Genomic DNA, 25817 nt, shown 5'->3' with positions numbered 1-25817 from the left:
CACACCTACCACCACCATCTATAGGGGCCCACACCTACCACCACCATCCTCACCACCTTCTATAGGGGCCCACACCTACCACCACCATCCTCACCACCTTCTATAGGGGCCCACACCTACCACCACCTTCTATAGGGGCCCACACCTACCACCACCATCCTCACCACCTTCTATAGGGGCCCACACCTACCACCACCATCCTCACCACCTTCTATAGGGGCCCACACCTACCACCACCATCCTCACCACCTTCTATAGGGGCCCACACCTACCACCACCATCCTCACCACCTTATATAGGGGCCCACACCTACCACCACCTTCTATAGGGGCCCACACCTACCACCACCATCCTCACCACCTTCTATAGGGGCCCACACCTACCACCACCATCCTCACCACCTTCTATAGGGGCCCACACCTACCACCACCTTCTATAGGGGCCCACACCTACCACCACCATCCTCACCACCTTCTATAGGGGCCCACACCTACCACCACCATCCTCACCACCTTATATAGGGGCCCACACCTACCACCACCTTCTATAGGGGCCCACACCTACCACCACCATCCTCACCACCTTCTATAGGGGCCCACACCTACCACCACCATCCTCACTACCTTCTATAGGGGCCCACACCTACCACCACCATCCTCACCACCTTCTATAGGGGCCCACACCTACCACCACCTTCTATAGGGGCCCACACCTACCACCACCATCCTCACCACCTTCTATAGGGGCCCACACCTACCACCACCATCCTCACCACCTTCTATAGGGGCCCACACCTACCACCACCATCCTCACCACCTTCTATAGGGGCCCACACCTACCACCACCATCCTCACCACCTTCTATAGGGGCCCACACCTACCACCACCATCCTCACCACCTTCTATAGGGGCCCACACCTACCACCACCTTCTATAGGGGCCCACACCTACCACCACCATCCTCACCACCTTCTATAGGGGCCCACACCTACCACCACCATCCTCACCACCTTCTATAGGGGCCCACACCTACCACCACCATCCTCACCACCTTCTATAGGGGCCCACACCTACCACCACCATCCTCACCACCTTCTATAGGGGCCCACACCTACCACCACCATCCTCACCACCTTCTATAGGGGCCCACACCTACCACCACCATCCTCACCACCTTCTATAGGGGCCCACACCTACCACCACCATCCTCACCACCTTCTATAGGATCCAACCAGGAACTAGACCGGTCCCGGGACCGGTCTAACAGAAAAGACTGAATCTGTTCAGTTTCAACAATCACAAGGTTTTATTATAGAAAAACACGAACGGTTGATTTAACATCTAAACGTCGTCATCTCTTTACGCTGCCAGAAATAATGAAACAATATAAAAAGAGCCGAGTCGAGCTCCGCCCCTTTTTCTCAGATTCCTGCTTTTTAAATCAGATAAATATTCTTTACTTTATTTAATAAATCTGATTAAACCTTTTTAACTCTTATTAACCATGAGGAGATCTGAGCTGGTCCAGGACCGGAATCCAGGATAAATATACACACATATATATTTATATACACACATATATACACACATACATATATATTTATATGTACACACACACACAAGTAAACAACACCATATTCCACCTTCGACATTATCAACAACAACAACTTTGATCTGAAAATATCTTAGAAAACTGTTTTCATCATCCTGATGGAGGGGGCGGGGCTACATGTGGAGGGGGCGGAGCTACTGATGGAGGGGCGGGGTTACTGATGGAGGGGGAGGGGCTACAGCATGAGGGGGCGGGGCTACGGATGGAGGGGCGGGGCTACTGCTGGAGGGGGAGGGGCTACATCTTTAGGGGGCGGGGCTACATCTGGTCCTCGCTGGTCCCGGATCTGCAGGATCCGTTGGTTGCTGGTTCAGGTCTCTGGGACCCCCTTAGACCCCCAGAAGGGGGGCAGTCCTGGACCTGGAGACCTGCAGAGAAACAGAGACCATCAGAGACCTGCAGAGACCTGGACCTGCAGAGACCTGGACCTGCAGAGACCTGGACCTGCAGAGACCTGCAGAGACCTGGACCTGCAGAGACCTGCAGAGACCTGGACCTGGAGACCTGCAGAGAAACAGAGACCATCAGAGACCTGTAGAGACCTGGACCTGCAGAGACCTGCAGAGACCTGCAGAGACCTGGACCTGCAGAGACCGGGACCTGAAGAGACCTGGACCTGCAGAGACCGGGACCTGCAGAGACCTGGACCTGCAGAGACCTGGACCTGCAGAGACCTGGACCTGCAGAGACCTGGACCTGCAGAGACCTGGACCTGCAGAGACCTGCAGAGAGACACAGACCAGCGAGAAAAAAAAGTCGAACTGTTGTGAAAAAAAAGTCAAAATTTCATGAATAAATTGGAAATGTTGAGAATAAAGGCGAAATTTCGACTTTATTCACTATATTTTGACTTTTTTCTTGAAGTCCATAATGAAAAAAAAATCTTCCTCTCTCAAATATTTTTTCTGAGGATCCGGTACCAGCATTAACAGATTATTTATTAATATTCTCTCCCATGCAAATGCATAGGTTTTTGTTGCCATGGTAACAAGCCCCATAGGATAGAATGGGACAATTTGTCTTCAATATCTCTGTAGCTGTAAACAACAGCGTAATGAGACCTCAGTATGTCGTCGTCCACATCGTCCCGAGTCTTTTAACGTTGGATCAAAGTCTCTACGATACCGCGTTGCCGAGCAACAAGCGTCCAAACTTCCGTTAGCATCAAAATGAGTATAGTTGAATATCTCAAAGACGGTAATAGCTAGCATGATGAGACTAAAATATGTTGTAGTTCAACGCGTCCCGGGTTTGTCAATTTCATAATGATGTCTGTACGATAAACCGTTGTCTAGCAACAAGCGTCCATTTTATTTTATTGAAAGTTAAATATCGCACGAACCGTAATAATTAGCAGGATGAGGTTGTACGGTCCGTTAGGGCCAATCGGGCCGAGTGTTTGAACGTTTGAACGATGTCTCTACGATAAAGTTCGGCCGAGCAATAAGCGTCCGAATTTTCGCCTTTTTTTTGCTTTTTGGCATCTAGCGTTGCCACGGTAACCCCTATTACTGAGAAAAGTAATGCCCATCGAGGCACGATGCAGACGCATCCAACGATGTATGCCATGCATGGGTGCACGTTCCGGTCCGGGCAGCATTAACAGATGGTTTATTCACATGCTCTCCCATACAAATGCATTGGTTTTTGTTGCCATGGTAACATGCCCCATAGGATAGAATGGGCCAATTTGGCTTCAATATCTCAAAAGCTGTAAAGGACAGCGTAATGAGACCTCAGTATGTTGTAGTCCACATCAACCCGAGTCTTTTAACGTTGAATCAAAGTCTCTACGATGTTGCGTTGCCGAGCAATTAGCGTCCAAAGTTCCGTTAGCATCAATATGAGCAAAGTTTAATATCTCAAAAACCGTAATAGCTAGAAATGATGAGACTAAAATATGTTGCAGTACAAAGCGTCCCGGGTTTTTTAATCTTGTAATGATGTCTGTACGATAAACCGTTGCCTAGCAACAAGCGTCCAAAATAAAAAGGATTTTTTTTTTTAATTGAAAGTTAAATATCGCAAGAACCGTAATAATTAGCATGATGAGGTTTTATGGTCCGTTAGTGCCAATCGGGGCGAGTGTTTGAAAATTTGAACGATGTCTCTACGATAAAGTTCGGCCGAGCATTAAGCGTCCGAATTTTCGCCTTATTTTTTTGCTTTTTGGCAACTAGCGTTGCCACGGTAACACTTTTGACTGAGAAAAGTAATGCCCATCGAGGCACGATGGAGACGCATCCAATGATGTCTGACATGCATGGGTGCACGTTGGGGTTCAGGCCGCATTAACGGACGAAAAAAGTGCGGAATAGTAAAAATAAGAAGAAGAAAAGGGAAAGCTTTTCTGTAAACTAATATATCGCCTTCATTTTCATGTTTGCGTAACTAGGGGGCGGGGTCTTTTGATTGACAGGTCAGGTGACCTTTACCTGGATCCTCCCGGCGTCCGTCGGGGTCGGAGGTCGCAGCAGGGGCTGATGGGTAATCCAGGGGGCTGTCGTTCTCGTCCCCCGTTACCACGGCAACGCAGAGGCCGGACGGGCGCTTAGCAACGGGAAGCTTCCTCTCTGGGGGGGGGAGAAGACGGTCAAGACCTGGACCTGGATCTGGACCTGAACCTGGACCAGGACCTGGTCCTGAGTCAAGAGAGGGCCTTTTTCTTCCGGCTCTCGACGAAGGCGGACGCTTTTTTTGCTCCTCTCCCTTATCTATCTGCCCTGCTGCTGCTTTTGTCCTGTCTCGTCTTCAGAGTCTCTTCTTTTCACTCCTCCTAAACTCTACAATCATGGAATTGATTAACTGGTCTCTCAGCACAATCAGAAGTCAGGGGGTAAGGGAGCCCTCCTGCCCCGATGGGACATTTACTGGATACACAATGGATTCCTGGAAACATTGGAAACCGTTGTGTTTGGTGATTCTGTCTGTCGAGGACGTTGAAGATGCTTCATAATTGGATTTATGATAGCAGGATTTCTCCTGATTGGAGGAGGGGGATTCCTGGTCTACCGACAAACGTGTAAGTCGTCGACAGCTGTTCTGGCTCTTTCAGAGCTGCTGGACGTGGCTGAAGGATCAAGCAAGGTGATCAACACTCAGACTTTAACGCTGGGGGAGCAAAGCCGTAAGCTGGATGTGATTCTTGAACAGAATCTCAGGCTGGCGGCGTCTTTGAGCTCATTGGTAAGATGGAGAAGACCTTGGAGAAGTTGGAAGCTCGGCTTAGCGGAAAGTAGGGCTGGGCGATATGGACCAAAAGTCATATCTCGACATTTTCTAGCTGAATGTTGATACTCGATATATATCGATATTTTTTCTGTGTCATAATTGGGGTTTCCCCCAAAGCATTATAGCATAGCATCTCTGTTAGCATCTCTGTTAGCATCTCTGTTAGCATCATTTCTTAAAAAAACAGTCGGTTTTAATCCAAAGCCTCGTGCCAAATGTCACACAGGTTCCTTTATTAACAGAGGTCTGCACAATATCAACATGTATAAAACAAATGAAATAAAAATAAACTGCCTGCATATATAGAATAAAAATGCTTCTTGAATAAAATAAAACAAATATCCCTTTCCTGCATAACAATTAAATTAAAATACACTGTAATTAATACAATGTAGACAGTAACAGGCAGACTTTTCCACTGAGGTTGACAGTTGTGCAAATAACAAAACATTTGTGACAATCTCAAATAAAACATTCAAGTCAATTTGTCACAAAATAAGCTATATCAAAATCATAAAAAAAAAAAATTTTATTAAAAAAAGATATAAACGATATTGTCTCGTACCATATCGCGTTTGAAAATATATCGATATATATTAAAATCTCGATATATCGCCCAGCCCTAGCGGGAATTGATCACAAATTCGTCTGATTGGAGTCGCCATTGATGAACCAGAGACTGAAGGCAGACGGAAAATTACTGAGTCTGTCTGTTTTCAATATAATTGTTGATTCTACAGTCTGGCCTTGACAGGGCGGTTTGGCCGATCGCTCTGGTCACAATCTCCCTGGTGGAATGTAAACAAGGTGACTCTGCCCCCACTAGCCCTCCCCTCTCAGGAACATCTGTGGACCTGTTTCAGAACTGACCGAGCCGTCTGATAACATCAAGGACATTGGCTGAGGAGCAGCTCTGGGCCAAGTTCACGACTTATCGCTACACACACTTACTGATAACCACCTCCCTCAACTGAATGCCTTCCCGGCCCCCCCTCTTATTAACCCCCACAACAGTCTCCGAGACCAGGACCAGGACCTGGACCTGGACCTGGACCTGGACCAGGACCTGGACCTGGACCTGGACCAGGACCAGGACTGAGGACCAGACTCACTCTTCTTCTGTCCCCGGTACTGCTGGTTCTTCTTCCGGTGCTTGGAAACCTGCAGGTCCCTGGAACCTGGAACACACAAGAACCAAGTGAAGTGGACCAGGTCCAGACCAGGACCAGGTCCAGATCAGGACCAGGTCCAGACCAGGACCAGGACCAGGACCAGGTGCAGACCAGGTCCAGACCAGGACCAGGTCCAGACCAGGTCCAGGTCCAGGACCAGGACCAGGACCAGGACCAGGACCAGGACCAGGTCCAGGACCAGGACCAGGACCAGGACCAGGACCAGGTCCAGGTCCAGACCAGGTCCAGGACCTGGTCCAGGTCCAGACCAGGACCAGGTCCAGTCCAGGACCAGGTCCAGACCAGGTCCAGGTCCAGACCAGGACCAGGACCAGGACCAGGACCAGGTCCTACCTGAGTTGGGGGGCTGCAGCTGGTACCCCGTCAGCCGGCACCACCCTACAGGGTAAAGGTCCGGGGACCGGCAGTCCACCCACTGGTCGTACTCGTCCTCCCAGCCGTCGAAGTGGATCCTCAGCAGCCGGGTCACGATCCGGGTCACCGTGGCAACGCAGACCAGACGCGGCTCCATCAGGTCCACGGCCTCCAGCTTCATGCCGGGCCGGAACCCGTGGTCCGGGACCTCCTGGGGGGGAAACCGGGGGGGGGGGGGGGGGGGGCAATGGAGAGGAAAGAGTCGAAATGTCGAGAAAAAAGTTGAAATGTCGAGAAAAAAGTCAAAATGTCTGGACCTGGACCTGGACCTGGACCTGGACCTGGACCTGGACCTGGACCTGGACCTGGATCTGAAACCAGGACTCACCTTGTTGAAGAGGCCGACCGGAGCCGCCACAGATCTGGTCTCCTTCAGATACTCGAACCAGCGGAACGGCAGAGCGGAGTAACCTGAGGGGAAACAAACATAAACAAACATAAACATTTAAATGATGCATTCTGTGTCTAGAAAGGAGACTTTTTTATCTGTTAAAAAATACATGAGCTTCAAGAGAGGACTTTTTGGGAGATGTGCACAGGTTGGCGTTTCACTGTATAAGCAAACCCCTGTTTGTTTGTTTAGGTCATGAATGAACGTTTGTCCGTGTACTGGAGCCAGCCCCCCAGTCTCGCGCTCAGAAGGTGTGCCGGTTCCCCCCAGTGTCCAGCCGCGGTACTGCAACAGAAAATCCCCTTTTTTCCCATAGAGCGCAATAGTAAAAGATCGTCCTCTAAAACTGTTCACAGGAACCTCCAGCTGTAATCCCCGGCAATTACTAATCTTTGTATTCTATATTTTTAAGTCATGGACTTTATATCTGTCAAAAATGTTTTATAACGGCCAGAAAAGTCAAAGAAAAGTCTCTTTCTGGGCGTGATGTCACGGCCGTGTCGGTGCCATTGATGTTGCCCCGGGGCATGATGGGAGGCCCCAGAGCATCATGGGAGGTGACTCAACTGCGCATGCTCTATGGGCCCGTGTACCAGGAAGTAAACCAGGAAGTCAGAATTTTTTCCGGCACATGCGCTGAGTGAGCAGAATGCATTGAAATGAATGGGCGGCCATTTTTGGCACTGTATCCAGTTATATAATACATCCATGACTGGAGCCTGGTCTGTAATTTGTATAGTTGTGTTTACTCTTATTTTTATAAAATGGAAGTGCTTTTCCAATTTTCATTTTATTTGGGAAACGACCAGATTGAAATGATAAATTACAGATATGGGTTAGAGGTTTTACAATGTTATTTATGACTTTTTTTACGAACAATCATATCAATATCAGGGCAGTCAGTGGATAATTTACTTTTACATTTTTGAACAGGGTTTGTCACTTCCTGTTTATCTGTTGCTGAGAGAAAAAATGAGTATGGGTTCTTTATAATAGTTTGCTTCATGTTTTGATTCACACCATTATCCTTGTTTAATTAGGTTGTTCAGTATATCCCAAGTTCCTTTTATATTATTTTTATTTTCATATAATAACTTTTTGTAATATAGCTTTTTGCTAATTCTTATTAAATCTGTTAGTTTATTTTTGTAGATTTTATATCTTTGTTCGGCTTCTTTGGTCTTTACCTTAAAGGTATTGTGACATCATTTTTAACATGCTTTTAACACTATTAAAAGTCTTGGGCAACATCCCTCAAATGTGTCTAAAAGAGTGTAACAAGAAAAACTTCACTTTAGTAATCTTTTCCTGGCTTTTTATTACAGTGTTTTTTTGCGCCGTGAAAAACGCTTCCTTTCCCCCCTTTCCTGTCAATCATTGCTCCGCTCCTCCTCCAAACCTCCTCCTCCTCCAGCGATACGCTCACAGCGGCGTCGGAGAGTTAAGCCGGGAGCGACAGGCGAAGCATGCACGGAAAAGCAGCAGGAAGAACCACAGCAAACAATCATAAAAATAAAGGCATGCAAGCAGCACTGTCCCCTTATCTTAAGTCCAGTCAGTGGCCGCGGGTCTTCTTAGCAGTTTTCCTCCGGTGATTAGAACAGAAGAGGCTCTAAACAGCTCCGTGTTAAGCCTGATTTATGGTTCCGCGTTAAATCGACGCAGAGCCTACGCCGTAGGGTTCAGCGTATGGTGCGCGTCGCCGCGTAACCCTACGCCGTAGGCTCTGCGTCGGTGTAACGCGGAACCATAAATCAGCCTTTATGGTGCGCTGGAGAGGAGAGGAGACAGGGATCTGGGTGGAGGGGGCGGTGATTTAGCGGGCCGTTACGTAACGGCCCGCCACCAAACCAGATGCGCCGTTTTTGCACAGTTATGCGGAAAATCCCAGAAAGCACACAATACACTGAATGTTAAAAGTTCGTTGTTTTTTGGGTGTAATTGATGTCAAGACACCCAACAAAACACAAAAAATCAAGAAAAATGTGTTTTTCATGTCACAATCCCTTTAAGCAAAAATGTATAAAGATTATTTTCTTTTAACAAGCATTTGTTATTCCTCTATTAGTGAACCAAGGACTTTTTCCCCCTAGAGGGCCAGGAGGCCAGGAGTGACACGCCCCACAAAGAGACACTGATGGGGACGGGCTTCTCTGGAGAAAAACAGACTCTACCATTCACACGCCCCCTCAGGATGAGGGTGGGACTGCAAACCCTGAAACATTTTATTTTTCTCGGACCACCCCAAGCTCCCTGTAACCTGATGGGAAGAGAGTTACTAATCAGGTTGGGGATGAAGAATCAGTGTGGATCCGATTGTTTGACATTTACCTTTCTGGACGGAGTTACGCGGCGATGCACGGATCAACCATCCAGTGGACAATGCATGTTATCTCCTCAGCCATGTCCGGCCACATATATGTATTGGACTTTGTTTGAACCAGAAACACCGGCTACTCCTAGCCCGTTATACGGTCTATCAACAGTGCCGCCCCTGCATCGACACCCTGGGTCCTTATGCTCCTCCCCCCAACCCCTTACATCTCACATTATTTTATGACACGACACCCAATGGTACCATGAGGCCTTTCAAGACAAAAAGGGGGACCATTGGAGTACTCAGAGGTGGAAAAAGTACAAAAATATTGTACTTAAGTAAAAGTACAGATTTTCTGCTTGAAAATTACTTAAAAGGAACCCTGGTTATTAAGACTTGTAGTCCCTAATTAGCCACAATTGTTCTCTTATACTAAAATATGTTGTTAGAAACACATAAAATAATCTAATTGCTTTAAAAATCTACAATGTTTATCACATATTTTGACCTGCGGGAGGTGCCATGTTTTACTTGCGCAATGCATTCTGGGGGCGATGACGTACGACGGTGGCTCTGGGAAGATAAGCCGCGTTGGTTTAACTGGGACAGGTATCTAAAACATAGATGAGCAGCATCTCCCGGCCGTGGAGGCTGACGAGGGAGCCCATAAGACGTCTCGGTTCAGGCAAACTGGATCAAAGTTCTGTGATGCACGGGAGATCTGCAAAAATGATCAAAGTCGTGCGCATCTTACCAGTGCATTATGCTACGGCGTCAACAGCGTAGGCTCCTGCGTAGACGGCGTCTACGCAGGAGCCTACGTAGCCGTAGTCGGCGTAGCCGTGGCTCTATGAGCCTGCAGCGCACCGCCATCCGCTCTCCGCTCTCGCCGGGATGGAGCAGCGGTGGGGAGGATGCAGGTTTGGGTGGGCATAGCCCACCCCTGCCCCCCCTAAAACCGGTCTCGGTGCTGGGTCCAGCGTTTGTTGACAGACCAGAGGCTGAGGGGACTGGCCCGGGACTTTGACGAAACGGGAGGCGCAGACTTCGCGTCAAATAGGCAAGAACATCTTTATTTAATTTAATGACGCCAGATCTGGCTGGGGTTTTTATTGTAGCATCGGCTATCTGTTAGTTGAAACGTGTGGTCTGTTAGTCTGTCTGAGTTTTATGGTGTTTTTATAGTTCATGCTGTATGGTGCGGCACTTTTTTTTTTTTTTTTTTTTACTTTTTTGTAGGTGCGCCGCCACCTTAATGTTCAGCTGTGTTTTGATCTGTGTTTCTGGTGCGCCGTCACCTGTTTAGCTGTGTTTTCATCTGTTTCTGGGTGTCAAAACAGTGTACGGGGGCCAGCAGGAGCCACCGTCTGACGTCACTACCCAGAATGTAAACAACAATGGCGACCTACGAGTTAAATTATATTTTCAAATTTTATAAAAACGAAGACATCAAAAAGGTTTTTTATATCACATTGTTATAATTGATAGTACCAACATTTATCTTTTAAGACCTACATGTCTTAATAGCCAGGGTTCCTTTTAAAGGAGCATGAGACTCCTTTTAAGAAATGAGACTCTCTAGCGCCACCCTTCACCACGACGGCCGTCGGGGGTACTGCAGCCAACAGTGAAGCCGGCACGGGAGAACGGGGAGAACGTGCATGCAGCATCATGTGACGTCACATCCACAGGACAGCGCGGGAAATTTGGGACCGAATTGCAGCACATTTTGCAGCACACAGCCTGTTCAAGGCAAAGGAGAGATACACTAGAGGAATCATTCTTTTTGGTTTGGAACGCTTCATCTGACATTATTACTAGAAAACTTCAAAACTGCAAATTTTTTTCATAAATCCTGCCTCAATCCTGCCTCAAGCTCCTTTAAGTAAAAGTAAAAAGTACCCATTAAGAACATTACTTAAGTAAAAGTATAAAAGTACCTCAAATTAAATATAATAAAGTACCAAAGGTACATGGTGTAAAATGTACTTAAGTACAAAAGTAAAAAGTACAAAGTACAAAATTCAAAGTACAAAATTATTTTCAAAAGGATTGCAAAGAAATTAAGTCCCAACATTGTCATGCTGTCGAAAGTGGCTTTATTCCAAGAATTTTCTTACAACTCTAAATAATGGTGATATTATTCTGACCCCTTTAGTGTTTGTTTCCATTACCCCATTTTAATTTCTCCCTTTGCTCATCACTGCTGCTGTAGCCCACTGGCCCCGCTGACAGGTGCACCCCCAGCCCGCTGACAGGTGCACCCCCAGCCCGCTGACAGGTGCACCCCCAGCCCGCTGACAGGTGCACCCCCAGCCCGCTGACAGGTGCACCCCCAGCCCGCTGACAGGTGCACCCCCAGCCCGCTGACAGGTGCACCCCCAGCCCGCTGACAGGTGCAGCCCCAGCCCGCTGACAGGTCCACCCCCAGCTTGTAGTATCAACCCCAGCTGAAGGAGGATGAAGGACACTCTTTAGTCAGGGGTCAAACCCTAAGATTGGTAACTCTGCTCACGCTTCTGGGTAAAGTTCTACAACCTTATGTTTTTGTTAGAAGGAACCCCTAGGAGGAATAATAGGGTGTTTCATCTTGGATTGTTTTGCTGGTGACCACTGGAGGCGCTGTAACATTCAAATACTCAATTCATGCATATGGTCACAATAATGGTCACAATGTACAGTTTATGCAAAATCTTCAATGTTCAACATTTTATATTTAGGGAAATGGATAAAACATCAATTGAAAAACATTTTTTTAATTGTATTGCTATATTTTGTCCAATATTGGTTAAAAAATATTACTTTTTTATAGGCGTTTCTAACACACACATAATTACCATCTTTTTCTTTTTTTTTTTGCAGTGAAACACATTTTCTATGAAATCTTGTGTCAAAAACGTCTATAAAAAAGTGATATTTAGTATCCAATATTGGCTAAAATATTATAATATGATTCATAAAAGCTTTTTTAGTATTGTTTTATCTATTTCCTTAGATATACAATGTTTTAATCTTGACAATTATGCATATAAATTGTACAGTTTGACCAAAACTGACCATATGCCTGAATGGAGAACTTGAATATTCTAGCGCCTCTAGTGGTCACCAGATAAAACATTCAAGATGACAACAGCCCTAAAATTCCTTCTATAGATTTGTTCTAACAAAAAAAATAGGTTGTTAAACTTTACCCAGACATGTGAGCAAAAGTCTTAACGGAGGCTTTTTATAAAGTTGCCCCTTGACTACTTGAACTGATTGAACTTTTAAATGCCGAAACCACCTTAGAAGGGGTGGAATGAAAGAATCTGCCCATGGACACGCGTCGGCTGCCGCTCCGTCCTCGTCGGTCCTCGACGCGACAGCGGTTCCTCCGGCCTTCCGGTCCGCCTCTGCGGCGCAACTCCCCCTCCTTCTCGGTATGGAGGCCGAGTTACCCCGTCCGCATCATGTGTCTCGTCACTGAGCCGCCGCCGGGCAATCACGGGCAATTACGCGCCCCCCTTCCTTCCCGTCCTCCTCATGGTTCCGCGTTAAATTGACGCACACCCTACGCCGTAGGCTACGGCGTAGAGTGTGCGTCGCCGCGTACCCTACGCTGTAGCTCTGCGCCGGTGTAGTCGGCAATAGCCTACATTTTCATTTAATGTAAGAATTTAATTTGTAGCGAGTGACGACGTGTCCAATTTTAAATATAGCGGATTAAAAGTACGATTTTTTCCTTGAAAATGTAACGAAGTAAAAGTAAAAGTACAGAAATATGAAAGTATCAATAAAACTATAAATTCTCAAAAATCTTACTTAAGTACAATAACAAAGTACTTGTACTTCCTTACTTTACACTACTGGGAGTATTGCGTGCACACACATGTATGTTTCTGCGGTAGGCGGGGGTCAGAGGTCATATCTTACCTCTGGGGGGGGTCAGAGGTCATATCTTACCTCTGGGGGGGTCAGAGGTCATATCTTACCTCTGGGGGGGTCAGAGGTCATATCTTACCTCTGGGGGGGTCAGAGGTCATATCTTACCTCTGGGGGGGGTCAGAGGTCATATCTTACCTCTGGGGGGGTCAGAGGTCATATCTTACCTCTAGGGGGGGTCAGAGGTCATATCTTACCTCTGGGGGGGGTCAGAGGTCATATCTTACCTCTAGGGGGGGTCAGAGGTCATATCTTACCTCTGGGGGGGGTCAGAGGTCATATCTTACCTCTGGGGGGGGTCAGAGGTCATATCTTACCTCTGGGGGGGGTCAGAGGTCATATCTTACCTCTGGGGGGGGTCAGAGGTCATATCTTACCTCTAGGGGGGGTCAGAGGTCATATCTTACCTCTGGGGGGGGTCAGAGGTCATATCTTACCTCTAGGGGGGGTCAGAGGTCATATCTTACCTCTGGGGGGGGTCAGAGGTCATATCTTACCTCTGGGGGGGTCAGAGGTCATATCTTACCTCTGGGGGGGGTCAGAGGTCATATCTTACCTCTGGGGGGGGTCAGCGTGATCTGGTTGATCCTGTCATGGGGGGGTCAGGGGTCATGGGGGGGTCAGAGGTCGTATCTCTAGTGGGGGGTCGTTACCTCTGGGGGGGGTCAGCGTGATCTGGTTGATCCTGCAGAATCCTGCAGGGAAGATGGACGGGGAACTGCAGTGGTAACAGAACCAGTCAGACCCGTCCAGAACCTCCGAGCCGTCCATGCCGATCATCAGGTAGCCGTCGGCCAGGACCTGAGGGGGGGGGGGGGGGTCAGAGGTCAGAGAGGGGTCAGAGGTCGGGGGGTGGGCAGAGGTCAGAGGTCAGTGGCCCGAGACATAAGGGAACTATGCTCAGGTATAATATTGTAATGAAGTGCTGTAATATTTTTATAATGTAATAATAGGTATATTTTTTTTGATAAAGTAAAGTTTGCTGTTATTAGGGCCCGAGCACCTTCAGTGCGAAGGCCCTATTGTATCTGTAGGAATTTTTTTTTCTATCTTTTTCTTTTTTCTTCTGATGAAAGGAGGGCCTTTTTGCCCCCCTAAACGTGCCCAAAAAGTCACCAAATTTTGCATGCAAGTCAGGCCTGGCGAAAAATTTGATATTTAATGGTTTACATTAATGGGCGTGGCAAAATGGCTCAACAGCGCCCCCTAGAAAACTTTGTGCCTCAAGCCCCACAATACGGTTTGACGTACATGCACGAAAATCAGTACACACCTGTATCATGTCACAACTTAAAGAAAAGTCTCTTGGGGTCATGCCTGAAACCGAACAGGATGTCGGCCATTTTGAATTAATTGTGTAATTTTGGCGCAATTTATGCCATTCCTTCGAGAATTAATACGGCCCGAACCGTAACGTGCACCCAGGTGTGTTATACATCAAAATGTGCGTCTATATCCTGCGACTACGCGCATTAATTTTCTCTTTCAAAAGTGTTACCGTGACGACACTAGACGCCAAAAAGCGTGCCCCCCTTCATCTGATTGGTCCATATTTGATAGTTCTCCAAAAGTCATCAAATTTTGCATGCAAGCCAGGCCTGGCGATAAATTTGATATTTCATGGTTTGCATTAATGGGCGTGGCCTAATGGCTCAACAGCGCCCCCTAGAATACTTTTCTCTGCCATAACTTTTGAAAGGTTTGACATAGAGAGTCGTGGGTGGTGTTATGGGACTCGGTATTGAGTCCTTGACCATAATTGGTGAAAATTAGTCCCGCCCCTTCTTCTGATTGGTTGTCCCTTTTTTCTGCTATAACTTTTGAATGGTTTGACATAGGAAGTCGTGGGTGGTGTCATTTCTGATATGCTTATGGGGGGCGGTGGCTGTGAGTGCGAGGGCCCGTTCATCGCTGCTTGCAGCTTTAATTTTTTTTTTTTTTTTTTGTATTCAAGCAAAATTTGAAATAGAAACAAGGGGTAGGACCTCATAAGTTTTTACTTCCTCCTACTCCTTTTCAGACATGAAGGTTTACTTCTTTTTGATTTTGTGTAATGACTGTTTATTTGTATTCTTTTTCTGATGTTTTGTGTTCATAATTAATATGCTCGAAATAAAGATTTCAATTCAAATTCTATATTATATTATTGGCAGTAATAAAATGATCCATTGATGAACAAGAGACTAAAGGGAGACGGAAAATTACTGAGTCTGTCTGTTCTTTAATACAATAGTTGATTCTATAATCTGGCCTTGACTGAGCGGTTTGGCCGATCACTCTGGTCACAATCTCCCTGGTGGAATGTAAACAAGGTGACTCTGCCCCCACTAGCCCTCCCCTCTCAGGAACATCTGTGGACCTGTTTCAGAACTGACCGAGCCGTCTGATAACATCAAGGACATTTGCTGAGAGCAGCTCTGAGCGAAGTTCATGGACTTATCGCGTCACAGTCACTTACTGAAAAACACACACACTTCCCTCAACTTCAACGCCTTCTTTGGCCCCCCCTCTTATCACCCCCCCTCACCCTCCTCACCGAGGCCCCGCCCCCTCACCCTCCTCATCCTCACCCTCCTCATCCTCACCTTCCTCACCGAGGCCACGCAGATGATTGACAGGTTCAGCGGGTCAATCGCCTCCAGTTTCATCCCGTCCTCGAACCAGAGACCGGACTGATCCACCTCTTTAACCTGAGGAGATGAATGGATGAATGGATGATCCACCTCCTTCACCTGGGGAGATGAATGAATGAATAAATGAATGAATGACTGAATGAATGACTGAATGAATGAATGAATGAATGAATGAATGACTGAATGAATGACTGAATGAATGAATGAATGAATGAATGAATAAATGAATGAATGACTGAATGAATGAATGACTGAATGAATGAATGACTGAATGAATGAATGGATGATTCATCCCTCCATCCGTACCTTCAGGAACAGTTTTCTAGGAGCGTCCAGCTGACCTTCCTTCTTCATCACATCTGGAACAACAGCAGCAAGTCAGGCCCCGCCCCCTCATACTCAGGCTCCGCCCCCTTAGACCCAGGCCCCGCCCAGTAGCCCCGCCCCACCGGGCCTCAGGACCCGCCCCGCCCCTCGCCACTAAGCCCCGCCCCCTCCATCAGGCCCCGCCCCCTCACCTGATCGTCTCCATCTATATCCTACGGACCGGGACCAGCCCACCACGTGGATCAGTCCCGTTAGCCCCGCCCCCAGCACTAAGCCCCGCCACCACTAAGCCCCGCCCCCCAGCACTAAGCCCCGCCCCTCTCTCAGGCCCCGCCCCTCCCCCTAAGCCCCGCCCCTCTAAGCCCCGCCCCCTACCTCAGGCCCCCTCCTCTAAGCCCCGCCCCCACCACTAAGCCCCGCCCCCTCCCTCAGGCCATGCCCCCTCCTCTAAGCCCCGCCCCCTCACCGCTCCGTCTCCATCTATGTCCCACAGACCGGGACCAGCCCACCACGTGGATCAGCCCCGTTAGCCCCGCCCCCACTAAGCCCCGCCCCCTCATCTAAGCCCCGCCCCCTCCCTCAGGCCCCGCCCCCACATCTAAGCCCCGCCCCTCACCTGAGCGTCTCCATCTATGTCCCACAGAGCGGGACCAGCCCACCACGTGGATCAGCCCCGTTAGCCCCGCCCCCACTAAGCCCCGCCCCCTCCACTAAGCCCCGCCCCCTCCTCTAAGCCCCGCCCCCTCACCGCTCCGTCTCCATCTATGTCCCACAGAGCGGGACCAGCCCACCACGTGGATCAGGGGGCTCCACATGTGGCACCAGAAGTCGTCAGAACCGTCGGAGCTTTCCTCGTAGACGAGTCTCAGCCGTCCCCCGATCACCTGCAATCATCCATTCATCAATTCATCCATTCATCATCCACCGATCACCTGGAATCATCCATTCATCATTCATCCATTCATCATCCCCCGATCACCTGGAATCATCCATTCATCATTCATCCATTCATCACCTCCTCCACCACCATTCATCCCTCCTTCATTCATCCATTCATCACCTCCTCCACCACCATTCATCCCTCCATCATTAATCCATTCATCACCTCCTCCACCACCATTCATCCCTCCTTCATTCATCCATTCATCACCTCCTCCACCACCATTCATCCCTCCATCATTAATCCATTCATCACCTCCTCCACCAGGGCTACTCTGGTCCTGCAGATCTGGGATTTATCCACCATTCATCCATTCATCACCTCCTCCACCAGGGCTACTCTGGTCCTGCAGATCTGGGATTTATCCACCATTCATCCATTCATCACCTCCTCCACCAGGGCTACTCTGGTCCTGCAGATCTGGGATTTATCCATCATTCATCCATTCATCACCTCCTCCACCAGGGCTACTCTGGTCCTGCAGATCTGGGATTTATCCATCATTCATCCATTCATCACCTCCTCCACCAGGGCTACTCTGGTCCTGCAGATCTGGGATTTATCCATCATTCATCCATTCATCATTCATCCATTCATCACCTCCTCCACCAGGGGTACTCTGGTCCTGCAGATCTGGGATTTATCCACCATTCATCCATTCATCACCTCCTCCACCAGGGCTACTCTGGTCCTGCAGATCTGGGATTTATCCACCATTCATCCATTCATCACCTCCTCCACCAGGGCTACTCTGGTCCTGCAGATCTGGGATTTATCCACCATTCATCCATTCATCATTCATCCATTCATCACCTCCTCCACCAGGGCTACTCTGGTCCTGCAGATCTGGGATTTATCCACCATTCATCCATTCATCACCTCCTCCACCAGGGCTACTCTGGTCCTGCAGATCTGGGATTTATCCATCATTCATCCATTCATCACCTCCTCCACCAGGGCTACTCTGGTCCTGCAGATCTGGGATTTATCCACCACCTCCAGTCTCATTTTCTTCTGGAACGGAAACTGCAGACTCTGCTGCACCTGGAGGAGAGAGAGGAACTAATTAATTTAACAAATGAATCTCTTGGCCATTCCATATCTGTGGAGGAAGAGAAGCTGCTGAGCGACTGCTGGTTCCAATCCCTCGTCTCTTCAAGATGCTCCACAGACACTAAACACAGTTTCTACAAATATCTGACTGGCTTTGTCTTTGTTTAGTAAAGACCTTGTTTGAGGTTCATTTTCCACGTCATTGATTTCCATCTGGACGACATCTCTAGACGACATAGAGATGTCGTCCAGATGCAGCCCTCTAGTAGGAACCCCAGGAACCAGAGGTTCTGGTCCTGGTTCTGGTTCTGGTTCTGGTTCTGGTTCTGGTCCTGGTTCTGGTTCTGGTTCTGGTCCTGGTCCTGGTTCTGGTTCTGGTTCTCACCTTGGAGTGGAAGTCCGGCGGGAGAGTCTTGGATCCCGTCAGTCTCTTCACCAGAAACGTCTTCCAGTTGCTGAACCGGTGCAGGATTTCTGAGGAGACAAGAACACACCTGAGGCCACGCCCACAGACACCTGACGACACGCCCACAAACCTGCTGGCCCCGCCCACAAACCTGCTGGCCCCGCCCACAGACACCTGAGGACACCTGAGGCCACGCCCACAAACCTGCTGGCCCCGCCCACAGACACCTGAGGCCACGCCCACAAACCTGCTGGCTTCGCCCACACACCTGTCACTGTTTTCTTCTCAAAACCTGCTGATCCTTCATTCGTTGGTGTGAAGACCGGCCACGGTTGATGATGCTTTTTAATTCAGAATTAATTATTCCCAATTAAATCATTCAGAATTAAACTATTTTCCTTGGAGTTTGCATGGAAATAGTAATTCTGAATTGAGGTGGAGGAGGGGGATTCCTGGTCTACCAAAAACGCATAAAGGCTGAAATATGTTTCTGCGTCAAAACGGCGCCGTGCCTACGGCGTGTGGTTTGGGTCGACGCAGAGGACACGCCGTCACTGATGCCGTCACTGATGCCGTCACTGACGCCGTCACTGACGCCGTCACTGACGCCGTCACTGACGCCGTCACTGACGCCGTCACTGACGCCGTCAGTGACGTGCACCTCCTGAAAATTGTAACTACGCGTCGAGCGACGCAGACCACACGCAGACGGAGAGGGCTGTGATTGGTTCGCTTGGAAGCAACGCATTTCCGGTTTCCGGTTTGAATCAGTAGTGAACTTTCAGGGCTCTTTTCTTCGTTTATATGTGATTTTTTTGTTTTGTTTTTTTGCACAATAGTTGTCCTTATCTCTTTGATTTACTGTGACCGGAAAAAGTCGGATAAACCATTCAGAAAAAGATCGCTAACTAGCGGTCGCGGGGGGTACTGCACCGCGACCAAATGGAGAGACGGAGAAGTCCGAAGGGTTCACGACGGCGTCACGGCTGCGGCGTGTGCTCTGCGTTGGTGTAACGCAGAACCTTAATTCAGCCTTAAGTCGTCGACAGCTGTTCTGGCTCTTTCAGAGCTGCCGGACGTGGCTGAAGGATCAAGCAAGGTGATCAACACTCAGACTTTAACGCTGGGGGAGCAAAGCCGTAAGCTGGATGTGATTCTTGAACAGAATCACAGGCTGGCGGCGTCTTTGAGCTCATTGGTAAGATGGAGAAGACTTTGGAGAAGTTGGAAGCTCGGCTTGGCGGGAATTGATCACAAATTCGTCTGATTGGAGTCTCCATTGATGAACCAGAGACTGAAGGCAGATGGAAAATTACTGAGTCTGTCTGTTTTCAATATAATTGTTGATTCTATAATCTGGCCTTGACAGGGCGGTTTGGCCGATCACTCTGGTCACAATCTCCCTGGTGGAATGTAAACAAGGTGGCTCTGCCCCCACTAGCCCTCCCCTCTCAGGAACATCTGTGGACCTGTTTCAGAACTGACCGAGCCGTCTGATAACATCAAGGACACTGGCTGAGAGCAGCTCTGAGAGAAGTTCACGGACTTACCACTTACACACACACTTACTGGTAAACACACCTCCCTCAACTCAACGCCTTCCTCGGCCCCCCCTCTTATCAACCCCCCCAACACAGTCAACAGGTGCTGATGATGTCAAATTTGCCATGTTGCTTTCTGTGCTGAGGTGTTTTTCTGCACTTTCACACTGTATTTACACACAGTATGAGGATCCTTTTTTTCCCTCCTCCCTCATCCTGTCATCCTTTCTCTGATCTGTTCTCACCAGTTACTCATGTCTGATGTTATTTGTTTTGTCTGTGTCCTGATGGTTGTACTGGTTCATCTCACTGTGCTGGGACGCCAGACCAGCGACAATAAAGCTATTCATTCATTCATTTTGATTTTTCCTGTTTCCATCTGTTCTCTTAATGATTTCTATTTATTAAATAAATGGTCTCTGCTCTTGACCAGCGTTTACTGCTGCTGCATCTTGAAACTTTGTTTGGAAAACCAGCCCAGTGTGGAATATAAGTGTCATGGAGACAGACGGGCGAGGGAACGAGCAGAAAGAAAGACCGGAATTAATTTAAAGAGGAATGAGTGTAAACATGATCATTTTAAATCGGATTTTATTTATTTATTTATTTTTTCCCGGACTCAGTCCATCATCTATTGACCTTCAGCGTCTGCGACGGACAACTCTCCTGCGGATTAAATTTTAATTCTGAATTAAACTTCCCATGTAAACGCACCCACTGTGTCTGCCCCCCCCCCAGACCTGGACCAGGTCCAAGTCCATATCTGGACCAGGTCCAGGACCCAGTCCCCCCCAGACCTGGTCTAGGTCCAAGTCCATACCTGGACCAGGTCCAGGACCCAGTCCCCCCCCAGACCTGGTCTAGGTCCAAGTCCATACCAGGTCCAGGACCAGGTCCAGGACCCAGTCCCCCCCAGACCCCCCAGGACTCACTCTGAGGGGGGACCAGGGGTTTCCCCCCGGCGGCGCACCAGCCCACCGGGTGGACGTCCGGGTCCATCAGGTGGATCCAGAAATCCCTGGAGGCGTCTCCGTCAAAACCCTCGTAACGGAGCAGAGCCTGGAACCCTGGACCGGGACACAAGGGGGGAGAGGTCAGAGGTCAGAGGTCAGGGGGGGGTCAGGGGTCAGGGGTCAGGGGTCAGAGGTCAGGGGTCAGAGTATATAAATAAAAATTAGGGCTGGGCAAGTTAACGCATTTTTATTGCGTTAACTCATTCATTTATTAACGCTGACATTTATTTTATCACACATTAATGCATGTTGCTCACATGCTTTTGTTTTGAAAAGTATTTTTCCGGCTGCTGCGGAACCGGAAGAGAGTTGGCGGAAAAACATGCAGAAAAGCTAAAACAGACATGGAGAGCGGTAAAATTACGGAACGGTTACATGGACATTTTAATTTTAAAGTGCTCCCATACGGCGGATTCGACCCTGTAAAGGAAATTTCAATAGTGATTTTTATTTTTTTTTGCTTCACACTTTCTAACAGGGACATTTGGTGCTGAATATAGATAATATAAATATGAATATAGATAATATAAATATGAATATAGATAATATAAATATGAATATAGATAATATAAATATGAATATAGATAATATAAATATGAATGTAGATAATATAAATATGAATATAGATAATATAAATATGAATATAGATAATATAAATATGAATATAGATAATATAAATATGAATGTAGATAATATAAATATGAATATAGACGGTAATGCTGCTAACGTTAAAAGTTTCTGCTGTTTCCTCAGAAATTGCCTGTTTTAATGTCATGATTGTGGATCAGGATTTTGTTGGTAGACTTTTTTTATTTTTCATAAAAAAACATGATGACATTAATGCCCTGAAAGTGGCAATCAGCTATATTTTATGTTACATTTTTACACTAAATATGTGTTACTGACAAGTCCTGATGTTTGCTGAGATGTTTGCACAACAAACACTTTCGTTCATACTTTTATAAATAAAAGTGCAGTTTACACAACTTTTAAATTCATTATTTGATTTTGCATATACAATGTGATTAATCGTGATTAATCAGGGAAATCATGCGATTAATCGCAATTAAAAATTGTAATCGTTGCCCAGCCCTAATAAAAATATAATAAAAATATAATAAAAATATAATAAAAACATATCAGAGTCATCTGCAAACAGAATGACTCCAGCAGGTGTGGCTACGTGTACCTGCTAGCTTGACGACCCCGGCGATCCAGTAAACCTTCATGGAGAAACCGCTGTCCGTGTTTGGAACCTCGACCCGAACCCCGTCCCCCACGCCGGTCCACCACTTCCCCAGCTGGACCTGGACCAGTACCAGAACCAGGAGAACCCGGGTCACCAGCAGAACCACGGAGCTGGACCCAGAACTACTAGTAGCAGTAGCATTAGCATTAGCAGCAGTAGCAGTAGCATTAGCATTAGCAGCAGTAGCAGTAGCTACCCACGTGTTTGAAGCAGCTAACCGGAGCTCCCATCACGTCTCCGTCTCCAAGGTAACGACCCCAATCAAACGCCTCCGTCGGTCCTGCAGAGGACAGAGGACAGGTGGACACCTGAGGACCTGAGGACCTGAGGACCTGAGGACCCTCAGGACGTCAGGCGGCATCTGAACTCACCGCTCTTCCTGTGGCTCTGGCCGAAGGCGGCCATCTTGTGCAGCGTCTTGGTTTTCTTGGTCGGCGGCTTCCCCTGCAGAGACGGAGGCAGAAGGGCCATTAGCACGTTAGCAGGGGGGACCGGGACCAGACCGGTGATATAATAGTATACAGAAAAGGTTTCCCTTTTCTTATTATTCCGCACGTTTTTTTCGTCCGTTAATACGGCCCGAACCGCAATGTGCACCCATGCAAAAAAAAAGTAAAAAGAAAAGGCCAAAATTTGGACGGTTATTGCTCGGCCGAACTTTATCGTAGAGACATCGTTCAAACTTTCAAACACTCGGCCCGATTGGCACTAAAGGACCGTACAACCTCATCATGCCAATTATTACGATTTTTGCGATATTTAACTTTCAATTTTAAAAAAGGTTCCATTTTATTTTGGACGCTTGTTGCTAGGCAACGGTTTATCGTACAGACGTCATTACAACATTGACAAACCCGGGACGTGTTGTACTACAACATATTTTAGTCTCATCATGCTAGATATTACGGTTTTTGAGATATTCCACTATGCTCATTTTGATGTGAAAAATGGTACTTTAACGAACTCCTCCTAGCGGGATTGCCCGTTAGACATAAAACTCGCTCAGGAGACACAAAAGACGTTAACGATGAAAAGTGACCAAAATCGTGAGTGTTCGTGAAATGGCGTGGCCATGGCGCCGCGTCAAACTTAAACGCTAAACAGGAAGTGATACTAGTAGCTGATTGGTCCATATTTGATAGTTCCTATTTTCTGCCATAACTTTTGAATGGTTTGACATAAAGACTCATGGTGGTGTCATCGGACTCGGTTTTGAGTCCTTGATCTTTATTGGTGAAAATTCCCGTGCGAGGGCCCGTTCATCGCTGCTTGCAGCTTTAATTATTGTTATTACCGTATTGACCCGAGTATAAGACGATCCTCTTTTTCAAGACTCAAATTTGAAGAAAGACTTTTTGAACACCAAATTCAATTTTTATACAGAAAATAATTACAGTACATCTGAAACAAATTATTATAAAAATGTTATTTTGACTATTTGAAATCATTATCTTGAAGTTGATCAGAACTTCTTTGACCCTCTTTTCTCCAGATTGTCGCTACGTTTCTCCACTTTCTGTTATCTCTTCTCTTATTTTCTTCTCTTTTCTTTCTTATACTATTTTTTATTTCTCGTCTTCATGACAGGGATTCCTTTGGCCTGGGGAGTTTAGTTCAGCATTCGCTTTAAAGATATCTGGCGCCATCTAGCGTTGTGAATGGGTATAACGCAGGGATTAAAGCAAAAAAAATAGTTTTGACTGAAAAAAAATTTTCACACCAGTTCATATGCGGTCGCTTTCCAAAGGTTTCAAGTAAAAAAGTTAAATGCTGTATAAGCCCTTCTGTTTTCTAATACAGCATTTAAGGTGTAATAAGACTTTTAACCAACACTATTTAAATACTTGAGACCAATAGCATTTTATAGGAGGAAGGTGTTTTTGAGCAGTTTTATTATTGTTAGTTTGCTTTTTTTTTGTCCACATCAATTGGTCATTAAAGCCTTAGGCCTGTTCTCCTAGATCTGAGTCGACCTGGTAAACTGCACTTCTTCATCCAGTTGACGAGCTGCTCTGATGTCACTGCACTTGGCAAGGCTTTGGCCAAGGTAATGAAAGCATCCTGGACTGTTTCATGGACAATCAATGATGGTGTTAGTGCAGACAAAGAGATGATGTTATTGTTGAGAGGAAGGTTTTTCTAAATCACATGGCGTCAACACCCCCCGTGGGCCTTCGCAATGCTTTGTTTTAATTAAACAGTGGGATTCCCCTGGTCCGCACCAGTTCTAAGTCAGCTGCTAGGCACCAGCCGAGGCGACAAGGCTCGCCACCCGCCCCTTGATATGCGGAAATGTTACGCAATTGCGAATTAAAAGTTGCGTTCCCTATTGAAACAATACGGACATATATTATGCTCTTATTTATTGATGTCATAATCTACAGGTGAAGGTCGGAAAAGTTGAATATATCACAAAACTTCATTCGTAGTAAATTCAACTAAAGGTGAAACAAATATCTTATTTCCCACTACATTTAAAGTAAGATACTTCAAGCCTTTATTTGTTATAATTTTGGTGATTATGGCTCAGTTTATGAAAACCCCAAATAAAAAATCTCAAAAAATGTGAATATTTTATGAAATCAATAAAGAATTCAACCATTAAAATTATAACAAATAAAGGTTTAACATGTGTTGCTTTGTATGTATTGAGACTATGTAATGTATTAGTTTCACCTTTTAAATTTAAATAAATTTACACCATATTCTAATGTTCCGACCTTCACCTGTATCTATATTCTACATCTGGGCTGATGTGGAAAAGCATAGCATAGGAGACTATTTCAGTTACTGGTATGGTTGTCCGTCTGTACAGTCGTGCAAGTTCAATGCTATTAAAGCACTTTAAACTTTACATCAAAGCATTTTGTTTTTTCATATAAAATAAATACATTTCTATGCAGTTTAGACGTTTTGGGGATGTTGCCTTTTTTGGCGCCTGCGCTGCTGAAATCAGGCGTTCCTTATTTTTATTTCTGAAAGGTGGCAACCCTAGAGGGGACCCGCCGGGGGCCGGCGCGAACGGGTCCCCGACGGGCGCCGCAGCTGGGGAGATCCGCGAGAAGGGCCCGGCGCGCGTCCAGAGTCGCCGCCGCCGACCGCCGTTCCCGATCCCCCCCACCGGTCCGCCTTCCGCGCAGCGCCGGACACCGCCCCGCGAAAGACCCCCGCCCGACGACGCGCGAACGCCGACTGGACGAAGGCCCCGCGCGGCGGGCCGGGCTGCCGAGCCTCCGGCGGCGGGGAGGGAGGGCGACGGGGCGACTGCTCCCCCAGCCGCGGCTCGAGCCCCAGCCCGACCGACCCAGCCCTTAGAGCCAATCCTTATCCCGAAGTTACCGCCTCCTCTGCTCTGATTGGCTAATCCAAGGCTCTGGCAGTTTTATTGGTTTACAACAGCGTCAGTTTAATGCCTAACATGATTTCATTGGATAGTCTAAAACTATACCACAACAAAACTCACATGCAAAAGTTTTTTTTTTTTTTTTTTTTTCCCCTCATTTTCCAATTGACGGAAATCCGTCCAGAGACGGAGAACTTTAATCCCTGATAACGTCTAGACCTGAATGTAAGACGA

At 47.2% G+C, this 25817-nt stretch overlaps 1 protein-coding gene across 1 annotated transcript in view; it reads right to left on the bottom strand.

Moving 5' to 3' along the window:
• Positions 1 to 1332: 1332 nt before the first annotated feature.
• LOC133421740 (MBT domain-containing protein 1-like) overlaps positions 1333 to 25817 on the bottom strand; it is a 27713-nt gene continuing 3228 nt past the window's right edge. The window contains exons 4-18 of the mRNA XM_061711491.1: positions 22612 to 22684; positions 22441 to 22520; positions 22181 to 22298; positions 20911 to 21045; positions 18417 to 18505; positions 17924 to 18022; positions 16787 to 16922; positions 16018 to 16070; positions 15664 to 15768; positions 13732 to 13879; positions 6778 to 6860; positions 6369 to 6600; positions 5955 to 6020; positions 4047 to 4184; positions 1333 to 1979 (exon numbers count right to left, since the gene is read on the bottom strand). Of these exons, the coding sequence (XP_061567475.1) occupies positions 1870 to 1979; positions 4047 to 4184; positions 5955 to 6020; positions 6369 to 6600; positions 6778 to 6860; positions 13732 to 13879; positions 15664 to 15768; positions 16018 to 16070; positions 16787 to 16922; positions 17924 to 18022; positions 18417 to 18505; positions 20911 to 21045; positions 22181 to 22298; positions 22441 to 22520; positions 22612 to 22684 (1665 nt within the window). The 3' untranslated portion in view covers positions 1333 to 1869. The remainder of the gene's footprint in view (positions 1980 to 4046; positions 4185 to 5954; positions 6021 to 6368; positions 6601 to 6777; positions 6861 to 13731; positions 13880 to 15663; positions 15769 to 16017; positions 16071 to 16786; positions 16923 to 17923; positions 18023 to 18416; positions 18506 to 20910; positions 21046 to 22180; positions 22299 to 22440; positions 22521 to 22611; positions 22685 to 25817) is intronic.

Source organism: Cololabis saira, chromosome 21 (assembly GCF_033807715.1).
Source record: "Cololabis saira isolate AMF1-May2022 chromosome 21, fColSai1.1, whole genome shotgun sequence".
NCBI lineage: Eukaryota > Metazoa > Chordata > Actinopteri > Beloniformes > Belonidae > Cololabis > Cololabis saira.
Note: the sequence above shows the minus strand (reverse complement) of the source record. Positions and strands in the feature narration are given on the sequence as shown.